Here is a 16,114-nt window from a genome sequence, read left to right as displayed (position 1 = left end):
TCACAATTCCAGCTATTAATCTGGGATCATGGCATTCATTTACTCTCTTTCATCAGCATTATCCATTCCAATTAATTACACGGTATACGTGTAGTCATTCCAGGCAAGCCTCACCATATACAGTCTCATTTACTATGGTACAGCTCATCTCTGGAAATACATAATAAAAAGACATGAAGTCATGTTGAAGATAAGTACCACGGTTGGACTATGATCTGGTCAGATCAGTGTCCCTTAGATCAGTACTTTCTCTTCTGTCAGTAGAGGATTCTTAGGGAAACATGGAAAGGGAGGAGCATGTTTTTGCCTCTTCCCACATATTCTCTCCAAGCTCTAACAATCTGCAGTCAGGTCATGCAGTTTTTAAAGGCAGTTCTAATAACACCAGTGTGGTTATTTTATCTCTGGCCTTAAATGTTCTTGGTTTTCCTACAAAAATTTTTCCTTCGCTCCCTGCATGAAATCATTGCCATTTTCACACACAATGTTCTGAAGGTCCACAAAACACAAAGACCAAGTTACGTATAGTATATAGTGCATATTTGTTGCATGTTGGTGTGTATTTAATCTGAACAAAAAAAAACTGGTCATATAAATAATGTAAAACTAGAGAGTATGGAGAAATAATGTAAGCTCCAAGACTGTGCTCTCTCTCCCATGAAACTCTGGCAGGTAACTAGCTAAAGAAACAGAAGTGTTTAAGAAACATTGCTACATATTTTTCTGCTTCTTTTAAAGAGAATCCATGCTCTTACTGCTATAGTTTATATAAAAAAAGCTATTTCAGCTCACTACATACTTTTTTTTTTTTTAATGGCACAGTGAAAAGCATTCATTGCATGATTTAAAAGGAGAAAATCTGCATCTATGTATGAAAGCAATCAATTCATTCCACTTGTAATGAGATTTCTCCTGTCACTTCAGTTTGATTGCTTACCTTTACAATCGCCTCCCATGCTGTTTGGAAAAAGAAGAAAAAGAAATGGAAAAGAATCCAAAGCCAAGCAACTCAACATGACTATGTTTAATCTCATCACTACCTGTTCTGAAGAATGTATTTGCATATTCATAATACTATATTACTACAGGAATAACAACCTTTAGTGGCAGTATGTAAGTTAGCAGGAAAGCGAGAGCTCAGCTTGTTCTAAGAACTCACTGGAAACTGCCTGCACTCTTATAGTGGGCACAATTCTCAGTGGTCATGGCTATACTCAACAGGTTGAACAATACCTTCTCTATGATTTAAGAATAAATGGGAGTTATTCAGCTAATAAATATTTCAAAGTTTAGCTACAGTTTTGCATGCCAAATCAAAAGGAAGAAGGATCTAAAAGCCAGTATCATCTTCTGTTCTGTCTAGTGGACTGTCCATGTTTCATGACGGCGCTTGTTTTTCCTGTCTCTGTAGGATCTTTCTCCTGTTACAGAAAACTAAACTTCTGCTGAGCCAGTGGTATTAGCTTAAGCACAGAGATTTAAGTACTCACATTAGCCACGCTACTCTGGAAGAATCCTAAATTCTGCAAAACTGCTGCAGTTACACTTGGGCATCTCTTCAACAATTTCTAACACAACTTTTTGTGACACGTATATAAGCTCTGTGGTACTTAGTGTGCAACTGGAGTTGTTGATAATATTCATTTTAAGTAAGTTGCATTGCCTTTTCAAAATAATCTGTCCTGTTCCCACATTGCAGGCACAGCGGATACTCAAAAATCTCAAGTCACTTTTAACAATGGTGTCCCCCGAGGCTCTGGAAAGGAACAGCTCAAATTCTTTAGTCTCTGAAATTTACCCACAGATTTCTTTTTTAAAGATAAGGAAGTCCTGAAAAGTAGATACACCTCCCTTGACAGAGTCTGCTTCCCAGAACTGGAAACTGCCCCTCCATATGCCCAAAATTACAGAGTATAGCAGAGTGGTTCACTGCAGAGCCAAATATTGCCTACTGTCATCTTGGCACTGAAAAACCCCAAATCAGTGGATCAGTTCTTTCTAAACACTAAGTACCTAAGGATTTAGGGCATAAACGTATTAAGTATTTTCCAGCAGAAATTCTGTTTCTGCTGCTCTGATGCAGCTCAGCAGCCAGCTGCAATGGACTGGAGGGGAAAAGCATACATGCCCGCAGTCTGCCTAGATTATTATGGTTCATGGCATAATATAGACAGCTTTAAGGAAATTCTAGTTTACAGAGAGAAATTACACAGATTTTTCTTGAAAATTCCTCCAGAAGGAAGACTCATCTGCCAATATACACAAGCTGATTTCTTATATGGTACAAAATAATCACAGCAAGCCTCCAGACTTTGGTAACTTGTGTTTAAATCAGTAAAAAAATACTGCATAAATGAGACTAGTGGGCTTGTCTTACAGCGAGAAAACTGTTTTAACCAGAATAAGTTGCATTTTCCTTAGCGATGTAGCAATTCAAGCTATTATTTATGCTCACAGTCAAATATATTTTCTTTAAGTTTCACCAGTATTGCAACCTAGAATATCCTCTCTGAAATGCTAATTGTAACTATTACCCAACCCATGATCATTCTCAGCCTCTTTTGCTTGGAACTGGTAACAGTGACATACATGAATCAGGTAATTCCTATCTCTCACTGTAATTGTGTAGGGATTTTGTTTTTGAGTCAGTAATGTCTAAATTGGATTAAGATAACAGTCACTTACAAGGCCTTCTCTACAGAAGTTGCTTTCAGGACTGCCATATTTAATGCTATTTTACTCTAGAACCTTGTTTTTCACACTTTTCTCATATGAATGAGTTTTCATTTAATTCATACTTAACTTCAGATTATGCTTAAGGACTAGATACTCTATGAAGAAGAAAAAAAATACCCTGAATTTTGTTTTTGCTGGCATATTCATGGGTGAACGTAATTACTGGCTTGCTGGCACTGTTGGCTATGATCACATGAAATTCAAATGATATGATAAGAGTGACTGATCTCAAAATCAGAGGACTTAGTCTATTTATGTGTTTAAACATTTTTATCTGGTAACAAGACCTTTACACTCCCCTGTCTGGGCAGTTGCTGCTCTTTGCAGTAATAATCTGACTGGGTGGCTGAGAAAGGAGCTGGCAGATGCAATACTGATACAAATTACTGCTACTTAGCAGCACATGCATTCATTCCTCCAGGGAGTCATTTTTTTTTTCATTCCAGAAGTAAGTCGAAAGTCATAAAATATTTTACTTGTCAATATCGAGAAATAAAATTTGTAGCCTAATCAACATTTATTACCATAAAATATAATGTTAAATAGATAATTTACGTGTCAGTATGCCCAATGCCATAAAGAGATCTCTGAAAAAATGAAATACATTCTGTGTGCCTAATTTGTCTGTTTTGTGGGGTTTTTTTTCAGTACTGCAATTGGAGATCTCATAATGCAAATGTTTCTGCTGATACACATTACCAAGACCAAATAATGTCAACCATAAAATTCTGATTGGTCTTTCCTTCTTTTTTGACATATTATTTCTTTTGTTATTTTAGCTACTTAGATGAATGACAGAGGTGACAGAAAGGAAAGCTGAATAATGCACAACATTACTAAAGGCAGTATACTGTTCAGTGAAATTAGCAGACATTACTTTTGTGTTGACTATAATACTGCTGTTCTGCAGACTGTAAAGTAAGATGATGCAATGCAATCAGTACTTGTTCTTTGGATCAGATAGATTATGAAGCTGCCTTGCCCTACAAATAACTACCTTGCATGCATTGACCAGGCAGAGATTCCAAATACAAATTTTTTCTTCTATCCATAGTGCATTTTTACACACATTAAAGCATAGCTTCCACTTCGCTATCCTTTTTTAGAACTATGCCCTGAATATATATTTAACCTTTTAAAAAAGTCACATCTCTAAAGAAATTAAAAAGAAAAGAGAAAACCTACCTGTGTACGTCAATATTACAGCAGTAATCTTTACAAATTAAACTTGCTGAGGAGAAATGGACTTGTCTCAGAACAAATGAACTTTAAGCTAGTTTCTCTTTTAGGCAAATTATCTAAATAACAGTGTTAATATAGTGTCGTGGTTTTAGGCTGATCCAGCAACTAAAACTCACACAGTCTCTCCTTCTCCAATAAAGTAGAGAGGAGAGAAAAAAAACAAAAGGACTGAGGGTTGAGGCAAGAACAGAGGGAGCACCCACCAACCATGGTCCTGGGCAAAACAGGCAGCGCTTTTCTCAAAGCAAAACAGTTTATTAATGATTACTTAGAAGGACAAAGGGAAATAAAAACCGATTACTTGAGAGGACAGAAAGAAACAAAACCAGATCTTAAAACCGACACCTTCCCCCCCCCCACCTTCCTTTTCCTCCCGGCTCTACCTCCTCCCCCCAGCAGCACAGGGGGCAGGGACTGGGGGAGTGCAGGTCAGTTCATTCCGTGCTGTTACTGCTGCTTCTTTCTTAAAGGAGAAGGAGTCCTTACACCCTTTTCCCCTGCTCCAATGGATCCCCTACCCACGAGGAAAAATCCACAAATTTCTCCAACGTGAGTCCAGCCCACTGGAAACAATCCTTCCCCACAGATTGCTCCGGTGTGGGCTATACCACAGTCTCGGGTACTTAGGGAGCTGCAGCCACTCGCTCCGGCGTGGGTCGTCACGAAGACTCCAGATGCCTCTCTGCCTTGTCGTGCCCCCAACACGACCATCCTCGGGCTCAGGCATCTTCTCCCCACGGGCTGCGAGTGGGTCGCTGCTCCACCGAGGCCGTCCTGGTTGCAGGGGGGCAGCCTGCTATCTCACCATCAGCCGCAGGGGAAACTCGGCTCCGGCACACCTCCTCCCGCTCCATCCTCACTGACCTGCTGTCGATGCGGCTGTTTCTCTCAGATCTCAGTCCTCTCCAGGTGAACTCAGCCCAGTGGGCACCCTGGGAGTGGGGTGCCCCCGAGTTCCCCAGCTGGCTCCGCCGCCGCCATTCTCCGTGGGCGGTGCCGGCCCGACGCAGGCAGCCGCCCGGCCGGGAGCCAGGGAGCGGGGGCAGTGCCCTCCTCCCTTCTCTGCTCGATCCTGGGCGAAGCACCTTTTCCGGTTCCCTTGTCCTGACTTAAATAGGGCAATTCGCAGAGGCGCCCTATTGGCTCAACCCCGAGGGGGATGGCAGTCTGATCCGGTGGCCAGAACTAAGCCTAACCCGGATCCAAAACCGGGGAGGTCGCAGGGAGCAAAATCCCTCTCCTGCCACCAGAACCACCCCCCCCTCCACATCAAACCATGACATATAGCCACTGTGGAAGGCTACAATTAGATGGGAAGCAAGGTTTGTGTAGCAAGAGAAAAATTGTATTTAAACAATTGATGTAACTTGAAAAAAAAAAACTACCCTTGGAGTTAGAGTGTATTATGATTCTATTCATTGAGTCATTAATAAATAGACAGGCAATCTAAGCGTAACAGCTAAAGCACAAATGTATTGACACTATTTGCAACCAGAATACAGACACAGTACCTTAGCTTTATCCCTCATGGATCCTTTCCCCAGGATGGACATTTTTGCACCTGTTTCTTCTTGTAACCTCTTCAAGGAGTTCCCTCGTGGTCCAAGCAATTTCCCAACAAAATTGAACTAGAAAGAAAATAAGAGAACTATTTTAGACCAAGAGGTACTTTTTCAAGAACTTAATAAAATTTCATATAGAAGCTGCTAAAAAGAGAAAGATTTACTTTCCTTTAAAAAAATTGATCCTACTTAGTTCTGAGCCTATGAATTGGGATACATGTCTGCAGAACTGAGGTATCCTTTCATCCAGCGTGAAAGGCAGCAAAAGCACTCCTGGTTTACTTGAATCCCAGGAGGCTCCTCTCTAGGACAAAAATTGCCAGTGGCTGCTTAAGTTTAGCTAACTGCTAAACAAGATCTTTGCTTATCAGACAGTATAAGTGAAATCCAGAGAATGCATATATTCTTTCCTGAGTTAGCCAGCTTTATTGACAAAGTAATATATTCTACAAAGTTAGAGCTTTAGATGGACTTTTAGGAATTGATGCTTTACACGTCGATTTTAAAACAAGTGCTGTTTTGCGTATTGGTTTCAAATATCTGTTTCGACAGCAATGGAACAAATCAGAAACAACAGATCACTGTAGATTCTCAAGGCTACTTTCTAAGAGGATTTTAAAGAGTGCTGGGCTTTATCTGACATGCTGCTAATATTCTTAAACACTGCACAGTTCATGTGACACATACAACATTGTTTTCTTCTGTATGACGAAGAGAGATGCCTACATGAAAATCAGAGGACAGAACATCAAATAAATGAGGTGTTAATGTTATGTCAACACAAACTAGCAAAAAGGGGGGAGTCTATTACATAACAGTAATTTATTTATTCTGTAATCAATAGTCTCTTCAATTTATTTTTTTTTTTTGCTTTCCAAAATCTTTTTAAAACTCTATGGCAAACTGTCTTTGGTAGTTGCCTGGGAACCATCAGTACTCACTTAGGATGTTTATAAACTATGTTGAAGACCAAACAGATAGTACTTTGGCCTGGCTTTCAACAAAGAATAAGCTTAGCCAAGGAAAAAGGTGCGTAATTGTATCAGCGCTTCCTTGTTTTAATTTCAGAGATAAAGAACATGAAAACAAGAAATTGAAATCAAGAATATGCTGCTGTGAAAAATACACCTGAATGTCTAAATGTACACCTAATGTAGCTTGTCTTGCATTACTTTGTATTTTAAAATTTGAAAAAATGGGGAAATATTCTTGTTTCCACTTTAGCCAGCAAGAGCATAACAACACAAATACATCAGTCATGTTAATAACAACCAAACTCAGAATCAAGCCAGATATCCCAGAACCCAAGCTGGCTTTCAGCCCAGTGTCTTAATTATAAATCACTTGTAACTTCTTTCAAATATTGGTTAAACCATCAAAGAAAATAATGTATAATCACAGGAAAAATACATCTGTAAGGTGAAATCTTCTGCCACCTAAACCAACATAACTGATTTCAGCAAGACAAAATATACAGGGGGAAGCAATAAGTGGCAATGTTGCAGAAAATCCCAGCAAGCTTTGAAGCTCCAAAAAAAGATTTTTGAAGCTTGTATGCTTGCATTTTTTTCCAGTTCTACCTGTTGATTTTATAAATGTTATCAGCTCTTCAATAAATCGTACTCCATTTTGGGGCAGGATTTAGAGGTGATGCTCTATCATGGCACCTCCAATATTATGTCTTGAAACTGCAGTTACGCTTCTTCCAGGGACAACTTGGCTTAGGAAAAGTTGTTGGCTTCAGATTCTTGAATTTCATAAGAAAATAAAGCAAACCGTGAGGAAGGGATGTCAAGGACTGAATTTCGACTTTAATACTAGACTTTGGACTTAATCTATGGATAGAAATAAGATTTCAAAAAGTATACATCTCGTGTATGGTAAGGTTTATTAGAGATGGCAGAGCAGAGAGCAGAGCTTTCATTTTTCTGCAGAGAATATCATACACGCAGAATGGCTGTTCCCAAGTTACAACGCCAAATCTTTTGTGCAACTTATGCATCACCAGTCAGAGAAAGAACATTCTACTGCTGCATCCTTTCAGTGTCTCTTTATTAAGAACAGTTACCCCTCAAAAGCTGGAAGAGATATACCACTGTGTAAGTTTGGAGGAGACTACAAGAAGACCAGCCAAAGCTCATCTCCATTTGTTCTCTGAATGGAACAAAACTATTAAAATACACTCTATGAAGATTTATGCTGACCATTTATATTTAAGCACTTCATAAACTGTCTAATAATTACCTTGACATATTGCTGGAAAGGAGCGGTATGGCCAGCATAAAGTATGTACTAAGTGGATTTTAATCACTTCACAGGAAATAAGTGGCTGGGGATTTTAATTCTATTGATTATGTAACAGGCAGACACTCACATTTCATCCACCTTCTAAAAAATACATATCAGCAAGTGAGCAGTTACAACTGAATAACTGAATTGTTCTTAATTTGGTTTTGTCTAAAGTTGCAGAAAAGCCAATGCACTATATCAGACATTCAACCAATGTGCTTGGTCTTCCCAGAGTCAGTCTAGGGCCATGGGCTATCCTCAGCACCAGGCTATAATCACAAAACTCCTGAAAGTCTGAAAATACTGGTAGAGTAACTTTGACTGAACAACTTCCGAAAAATTAAATCTTTCATGTTCACATTTGGGTATAACCAGCACACAAGTAAGAGAATGTTTCAGTGAACAGCACAAGTTGTAAGAAATTTGAAACACGACTTTATTCCTCTCATTTATTTTATTAAGATATGCTGGGCAAGAATCTGAGCAGAACTAATTTTAATACTGGAAAACTTAGGCTCCAGTTACAGCCCTACACACACACACATCCATCCAAAGCATACAGCGATCGCAAAGGAAAATGTGGAAACTCAGGCAGTTTGACTGTGTAGGATGACCCTTGCCCACAAACACACATTCCTGGTACAGGTACTGTAACTGCAGATCTTATTTTGCAATCTTAGTTCTGATCCAATTCTGCCATGCGAACAAATTTTCTCCAAATAATAGTAGCTCTAAGTCTCTGGGAAATATCTGGTCATATTAGGAGAGGATAGCTGAGGAAAGATGACATATAGAAGACAGAGTATTAACAGAAAGCTTTCATTGCTGGGGAGAAAACAGTCTTCCACTTGAAAAATATGGTTATTTTTGTGTTACTAGATGTTTTTATAGGCAGCTTAACTTTTCAATCATATTTATGAATGTGAGCTAGGCTATCTGTATGCTTGTAGAAACCTTTCCTGGTTTATGGTAAAGATTTTGCACATTATTTTCTCAGATTTTTTTATCATTTGTCTGTGGGAGACAGATGCATGTCTTCAGGAGAAAATGATCAGGTGGATAGCAGGGGATGCTTTACTTATAACCAGATGCACATGATGCTTCGTGTGTTAACAGCTGTGCAATAAACTTTCTCCTGTGCAGAATAAAACCTGACAGAGAATATAGCTTGATAGACACAGTCAGTCTCCTCGACATCTTCCCCAACCAAGATACACAGTTTCCACCAGGTTTATCTGCATCTTGATTACTTTCACAGTCCACCCTGCCCAAGCAATCAGACTGTAAGGTGCCCAAGGCCAACACTCTGGCTTCTCAGTCTCCATCAAAGGTCCTGTTCATGAAACTCTTTCTTATACTCATATAGAAATAGTCAAAAATGATACTGCACATATGGACACACAGAAATTATTGTCTTTCTCCATACCGTGCTGCTCCCATCCATCTGCAAAGCCTTATGCTTCTGCATGAAGAATACTTACAAACAGTGTGAGACATTCTGCTCGAGTCTATATGCTAGGACTGAATATTTAAAACCATAGGTACCAAACAAGTGTACAGAAAATGGAGAAGTCTTAAGAACTAATTACATGAAATTTCTTACCAAAAGCTGCCTATTAGTGAAAAGCTTAGTGTTGCGCTCCAGGCATGAATACATATATAATCACAGACTTGTTCATCTCTAAAACCCCTTGCAGTAAAACATGCTGCACATCAACACACCTCACTTGCTTCGGGTTAAGACACTGAGAAGAGAATCCCTAAAGCTCACCAGGTGTTGTCAAGCTGGATCACAGCACAGGCAGTCCATCTCCCAGTGTCAGCGTTTATGATGCCAATATACCATACATGGTTTCTATGAAATGCCAGACATTAATTATAACCTCTGCTGTAAACAAACTGTGTACAATAACTAGTTCTTAAAATATATCCTGCAGCTTACATGCAATGTTGTGATAGTCCGAAGTGTACTGCAGCACCTTATGAAGATCACCACACGTATTTCTTCTCATTGCCATGCTTGAACTTACCTCCTTTAATATGGGCATGTCAAGTGTTGTTCTCAGAAGCCATAACATCAGCAGAATTATCACAGAATTGAAATTAAACACACACACATATTTATGAGTTGACATTTACATAACGTCTTATTTATATAACGTTCTCAGGGGAAAATTTCTTCAGTTTATGGCATGCTAAAGCAAATTGTCCAGGAGATGAGCACAACAGGAGTTTGAACTTTGAAGCGGGCATCAAAGGCAAATAGACACGGCTCCACTATTGTGTCTGTGTTGTATAAAAGATGAGGAGAAGAAAGACAGTGAACTTGTGCTGCTGAGAATCTGTAGCTAACAGTAGCGTTGTTAAATGTCCTTGGCACCTGGCATCAGAGCCTTCTCACTGGGGAGTCCACCCCGACAGCTGCAAAGGGGGCCAATGGAGCTAGGCAGATAGAAGCTGTTGACTTTCACTGCTACCTCACTTTTTAATGCTAAGAATTGCAGTCAAACATTGAACCTTACCTGGTTGTATACACGGAACTCACTTTATTCTCAGTATGTGATAAACTGGCCTTTGAGTAAATGGACAGCCACACAATGGTCAGCTCTCCTGCAAGACTCATCACACTGATGGGCTGGCGTTGCTGCTCTGCTTACATGTGCCAAGGTATACTGTGAACCTCCCACGAGCTGGGACACAGGCTGCAAGGTCTGGCGGGGTGGCAAGGGGTGTCTGGCAGGAGGGCTCCCTGAAGCCAGCAGCAGCCTCATCCCACCTGCCTGGCAGCCTCATCCCACCTGCCTGGCCACGTGGCACCATCAGAAGTACATCAAAAGCTACTCCACCATATAGCAGCATTAAGTACTCTCCATAGAACTTATCCTATTTAAAACCACATCCATCTTTCTCCCCATCTCCCTTCTGCATATGGGGGCAACACTGCTGGTAAACAATTAAGCAAAGAATCACATAATTTGCTGTTATGTTGCAACATAGAATCATAGAATCACAGAATGGTTAGGGTGGGAAGGGACCTTAAAGATCATCTAGTTCCAATCCCCCTGCCATGGGCAGGGACACCCTCCACTACACCAGGTTGCCCAAAGCCTCATCCAACCTGGCCTTGAACACTTCCAGGGATGGGGCATCCACAACTTCTCTGGGCAACCTGTTCCAGTGCCTCACCACCCTCAATGTAAAAAAATTCTTATTTATATTTAATCGAAATCTGCCCTCTTTCAGTTTAAATCCATTGCCCCTTGTCCTATCACTACACGCCCTTGTAAAAAGTCCCTGACTTTTACAACATGAAGTTGTAACCTGCAGTTCTTTAAAGAATAAAAAGTCCATTTAATCTTAGTAAGGATTTTGACTGCCTCGGGACAGCATACCATTAAGTATAACAAATCTAACATATACTTTATAGCATTAACATTGAAGTCTCAAATGAAATGCAATGACTGATAGAAAATGCACATTTACAATTAGAAGAGTATTTGTTTCCCTGTTTGATGCAGCCCCAAAACATCCCTACTAAAACTGCAACATTTCTATTTTGTAAACACTATTCTAATTGGGTTTTACAAGCAGAAACAAGGAATATGCTTGCCATTCAGAAAAAGCATTTGTTTCACTGACTGTTTCTGTTTTATACACAGATCAGCGTTCAGAAGAGTAACAAAACCTAGATAAATAAGGAACGGGACAAATGTTTCCACCTGTAAGATAAGGCAGCACAAAGCCTTGAACTGGGAGAATAAACTGATTTATTCTAGAAACAGCAAAACAGAAATAGCATGAGCTTGGCAACATGAAATAGGTTTGTTATTTCTTAGTGTGTTCTGTTCACCATTGCTATCAGCTCCTTTGTGGGGCGACAAGGTGTCTTTCCATTTTCAGAGCTACTTATCCTCACCAAAACCTTTTTTTATTCACAGAAAAAAAACCCAACTTTTAAATTCAGTCCTGTGCTAAAGAAAAGGGAAGGACACAAAGGTATTCGTCACTCCCGAATAAAACCTTACTGATTGAGATCTGCTTATAAATTAGTTTTCTTCTGGTCCTATTCTAGGACTTCTCATAGTTGATTTATTTTAGAATATCATTCATTTTAAGAGTATCTCACCTTTTGATATACACAAGGGACTTCCCTTCATGTTAAAGTACTACTAGATAATTATGAAGGCAAATTTTTATTTTTCTCAACACTTCATAAGCATGACTGAGCAGCACAGGGAGACGGGAAATGGGGGTTGCGGTCTGTTTATCACATGTTGTCTCTGCTACTCCTTCCTCCTCAGCAAGAGGACTCCTCACACTCTTCCTCTGCTCCATCACGGGGTTCCTCCCACAGGAGACAGTGCTATGAAATTCTCCAATGTGAGTCCTTTCCACAGGCTGCAGTTCTTCATGAACTGCTCCAGCGTGGGTCCCTTCCACAGGGTGCAGTCCTTCAAGCAAAGCCCGCCCCACTGTGTGTCCCCTATGGGGTCACAAGTCCTGTCAGCAAACCTGCTCCAGCAGGGGCTCCTCTGCCCATTGGACCACAGGTCCTGCCAAGAGCCTGCTCCAGCATAGCCTTCCCATAGGGCCACAGCCTCCTCTGGGTACATCCACCTGCTCTGGTGTGGGGTTCTCTATGGGCTGCAGGTGGATCTCTGCTCCACTGTTAACCTCCACAGGCTGCAGGGGCACAGCCTGTCTCACCAAGGTCTTCACCAGGGGCTGCAGGAGGATCTCTGCTCCATTGCCTGAAGCACCTCCTCCCTCTCCTTCTTCACTGACCTTGGTGTCTGCAGAGTTGTTTCTCTCACATATTCTCACTCTCTCCGTCTGCAGTTGCCATGGCATAGCAACTTTTTCTTCCCTTAAATATGTTATCCCAGAGGCACCACCACCATTGCTGATGGGCTCGGCCTTGGCCAGAGGCGGATCCATCTTGGAGGTGGCTGGCGTTGACTCTATGGGACATGGGGGAAGCTTTTAGCAGCTTCTCACAGAAGCCATCCCTGTAGCGCCCTCGCTAAGAAAACCTTGCCGTGCAAACCCAACACAGCATGTCGAGAGACAGCAAAGAGCAGAAACAAAAAATTAATGTACTCCTTCAGAGAGGCTTTGGAGATCTACTCCAAATGACATGCGCTAATGTTTTCTTAAAGTATTGCACCACCGAAATTTCACTGTAGCGGTCCCAGAACCAAAGCAGAAGGCTGCCCTTTCCTACAGAGCTCACTGGGTCCCATCTCTTCATTATGCTTTGAACAATAACCCAACACCAGGCTGTGGGGAGAAAAATGGACTCAAAATTAAACACTCAAAGTGAAAATACAGCTTCTTGAAAACTCCGAGCCAAATTAATTTGTGGTTTAAATCAACAGAATTACCTCAAGAATAAATTACATCTGAGTAACAAAGTTAGAATCATTAAAGCTACTGCGACAAGATTTACCTAAGAAATAAACACTTTTGTTTTATTACATTTCCTTTATCTTGGAAAGTGCTGGGAGTTCATATTTACAGTGTGCTTGAAGAAGATGCTGCAATATTTGTCTGGCTATTTACTAGCTCATAGCAAGCATCCAAACCTACAGTGAAAATACATATTTTTGGCATAACTCCATGAAACAGATGGTCAGCAACTCCAGACAAACATCTTCCAGATACAAGTCCATACTGAGATAACGAAAACATCCCCTCACTTTTCACTTTTAGCAGTTTTCTGTCAGAATTTGGTAACAAGTTGTAGCATTTAAATAAAGCAATTTAAATGAGTTTTAAAATTAAAATAAATTTTCTGATTAAAAAAAAAAGTTTGGTAGTCTGATGTATCTTGATTCAGTTAAACTTTCTTAACCCAGGAAAATTTGAATAGCTATTTCTCTAATACATGCATTAGCAGTGCGATTTATTATAATCCATTAATCTGTCAGACACCCAAAGATTTTATTTTGTGTGATTCTGTTTTTAACTCTGATGTGAGGTATTTGAGAAAAAGCCAAGGAACCAATTAAAGTTGCGGATCTATATCAAATCTGCAATTAACAAGTTTAAGGGGTTTATTATTTTAGTTGCAAAGATATCCAAAGAAACTCATCGTACCAGGTGCTCACAGACATGCAGGTAAATATGATATTGACCATGAAGAGTTGTCAAGTATGTTAAAAAAATCAAACACGCCTTGTTGAATGTATGTGGTGACTATTGCTTATTTGGATGGTCAGGGAGTGATTGCAGAAACTACTGCTATTAAAATCACTGGGCTGAGTTATGAAAGTGAGTATTACTCAAGGTACGTGCAGCAGGACCAGGTTCTGCTGACAGGAGGACCATGATGGAGCCTTCTTTTTCAACTCAGAAATAAGAAAGAGGATCCTAATGTCACAATTTATCTTTGTTTTTTACCTTTCTAATAATTCTTCTGCAACTTGGAATAAACTGATTTTTCCTAAGCTTATCTCTCTTTGGCCAGCCCAGCTGGGGTGGTGTGGAAGGCTGAGGGCAGACAGGAATGTTTCTCAGACTTTTTTCCCTGCACTGGGGAGGTTAAAGCTGTTGGCAAACTAGTCACCAGTCAGAGGTCATGATTGATCCCAATCCATGTCTCTCAGAGAGTCAGGAAGTTCTTTGAGGGCTGACTACTCCTTAGTGGAAAACTGTTCAAGAAGAGCAGTATTTTTAAAAACTGCAGAGTATGCTGAGCTAACAATGATTTTGCCGTTGTATTTAAGTCACATTCTATCGAATCAAGAGGCCTCTTTGGGACAAAAAGCCACGTGTCTTTTAACATTCATCGTGGCCAAGCCTGAAGTAGTTAACTTTTACTATTTAGAAATAAATAAAATACAAGGTAAGTAATAAGGAGTTCTTGGAACTGTGTATCTAAGACTGGCTCATTTGGAGGACACTATCATCTAAAATGATATTTCTACAAACGCTAACAATTCAGACTGCAGAAGTGCACCACTAAGCTTTTTTTCAAAGTGCACAATTAAATAGGTTTATATTGAGTACATGCACAGGTATGGAAATAGGTACTGAGACTACAACACTTAAAAGCACAATCAACATTTGGCTAATTGGTCTTATTACTCCCACGGATACACAATTTACTGGTCACAGTAATAAACACCATCTGCTCTTTGCTAACTGGCAGCAACCTACCAACTTTTTTGTAACTTGAAGAGTCTGCAATGTAAAAGGAATATCTAAAGGAATTTCCAAGCACATCATCATAGTCTCACTGAGCTGAATATGATTTCATATTTGGTGAAAGATTTCTCTTTGCCAGATGCTATACTTGCAAATTAAGTTCTAAGTCATCAAGAACAAGGATAAGTTAGGGTTGAACACTCAACCACAAAACTAATGTATCTTTCCCATGCACGTTAGTGATACTGGACTAGGAAAAATGTAGCATAAAACTCAAAATTTCTTTTCAGTCAAGGAAATTATAACAACAGTTAATTTGGACCCAATATGTTAATGAACTGATTTAACATGTATGCATGTAGTATCTAATTTTGTAGACAGCATTGTAATAAATCACAAATGGTTTATGTTAATCTAATTAAAAACTCTGTTAGTCAACTTGATTTTGCCTTTCGTTATTAAAGTAATTATACCTAGGAGCAGCATTTATATATCAATTCACATATACCAAGCACTATGCAAACACTAATTTTATTCTCAAGTCACGTTCATAACCAAAGCAAAGAAATACTTTAAATTGATTGACATATGCAAACTCACATAGCTCTATGGAAGTTAAACCAGCCTGTGAAAACACTCAAAAGCATTTTACAAAATTCTGGTTCTTCCTCCTCCCCTTCTATATTTTCTATACTGTTATTTTTGCTGTTCTTTCTTACTAAGGACAAATGCAAGAAAATACAATCTTTCTTCCTTATAGCTCATTATCTTCTACTTTTTCTACGCTTAGAGAGGAAAAACAAGTATCTTTCAAGATTTTTTAATGAGGACTTACTTGGTTGATCTGAGGTGGTAATTCAATAAAATATTTTAAGAGGAGCAAAGCATTCCAAAACAACATTGACAAGGTGAAAACAGTTAAGTAATACAGTGTTAATTCAAAGACTCAAAACTGGTGCTGAATTCTGTTCCCAAGGTGTTCAGGTAGGACAACTGTCTGATTCATACTTAAATTTCAACTACGTTTCAAGAGAAAATTGTAGAAAATTAAGACAACAGATATCGTCCTCTATTTCTGTGTTCAATCAAATGTGACAGGACAGAATAGAAACTCGGACAACGCAGAATAAATACTA

The 16,114-nt window shown here is 39.6% G+C and overlaps 1 protein-coding gene across 1 annotated transcript in view; it reads right to left on the bottom strand.

Annotated features, from left to right (window-relative positions):
- The window catches only part of KHDRBS2 (KH RNA binding domain containing, signal transduction associated 2), a 362,598-nt gene that overhangs the window by 215,502 nt on the left and 130,982 nt on the right, over positions 1-16,114 (bottom strand). The window contains exon 3 of the mRNA XM_086608307.1: positions 5,490-5,606. Within this exon, the coding sequence (XP_086464433.1) occupies positions 5,490-5,606 (117 nt within the window). The remainder of the gene's footprint in view (positions 1-5,489; positions 5,607-16,114) is intronic.

Source organism: Tauraco erythrolophus, chromosome 2 (genome assembly GCF_009769465.1).
Source record: "Tauraco erythrolophus isolate bTauEry1 chromosome 2, bTauEry1.pri, whole genome shotgun sequence".
NCBI lineage: Eukaryota > Metazoa > Chordata > Aves > Musophagiformes > Musophagidae > Tauraco > Tauraco erythrolophus.
The sequence above is the reverse complement of the archived record's forward strand: the minus strand, read 5'-3'. Positions and strand labels throughout refer to the sequence as shown.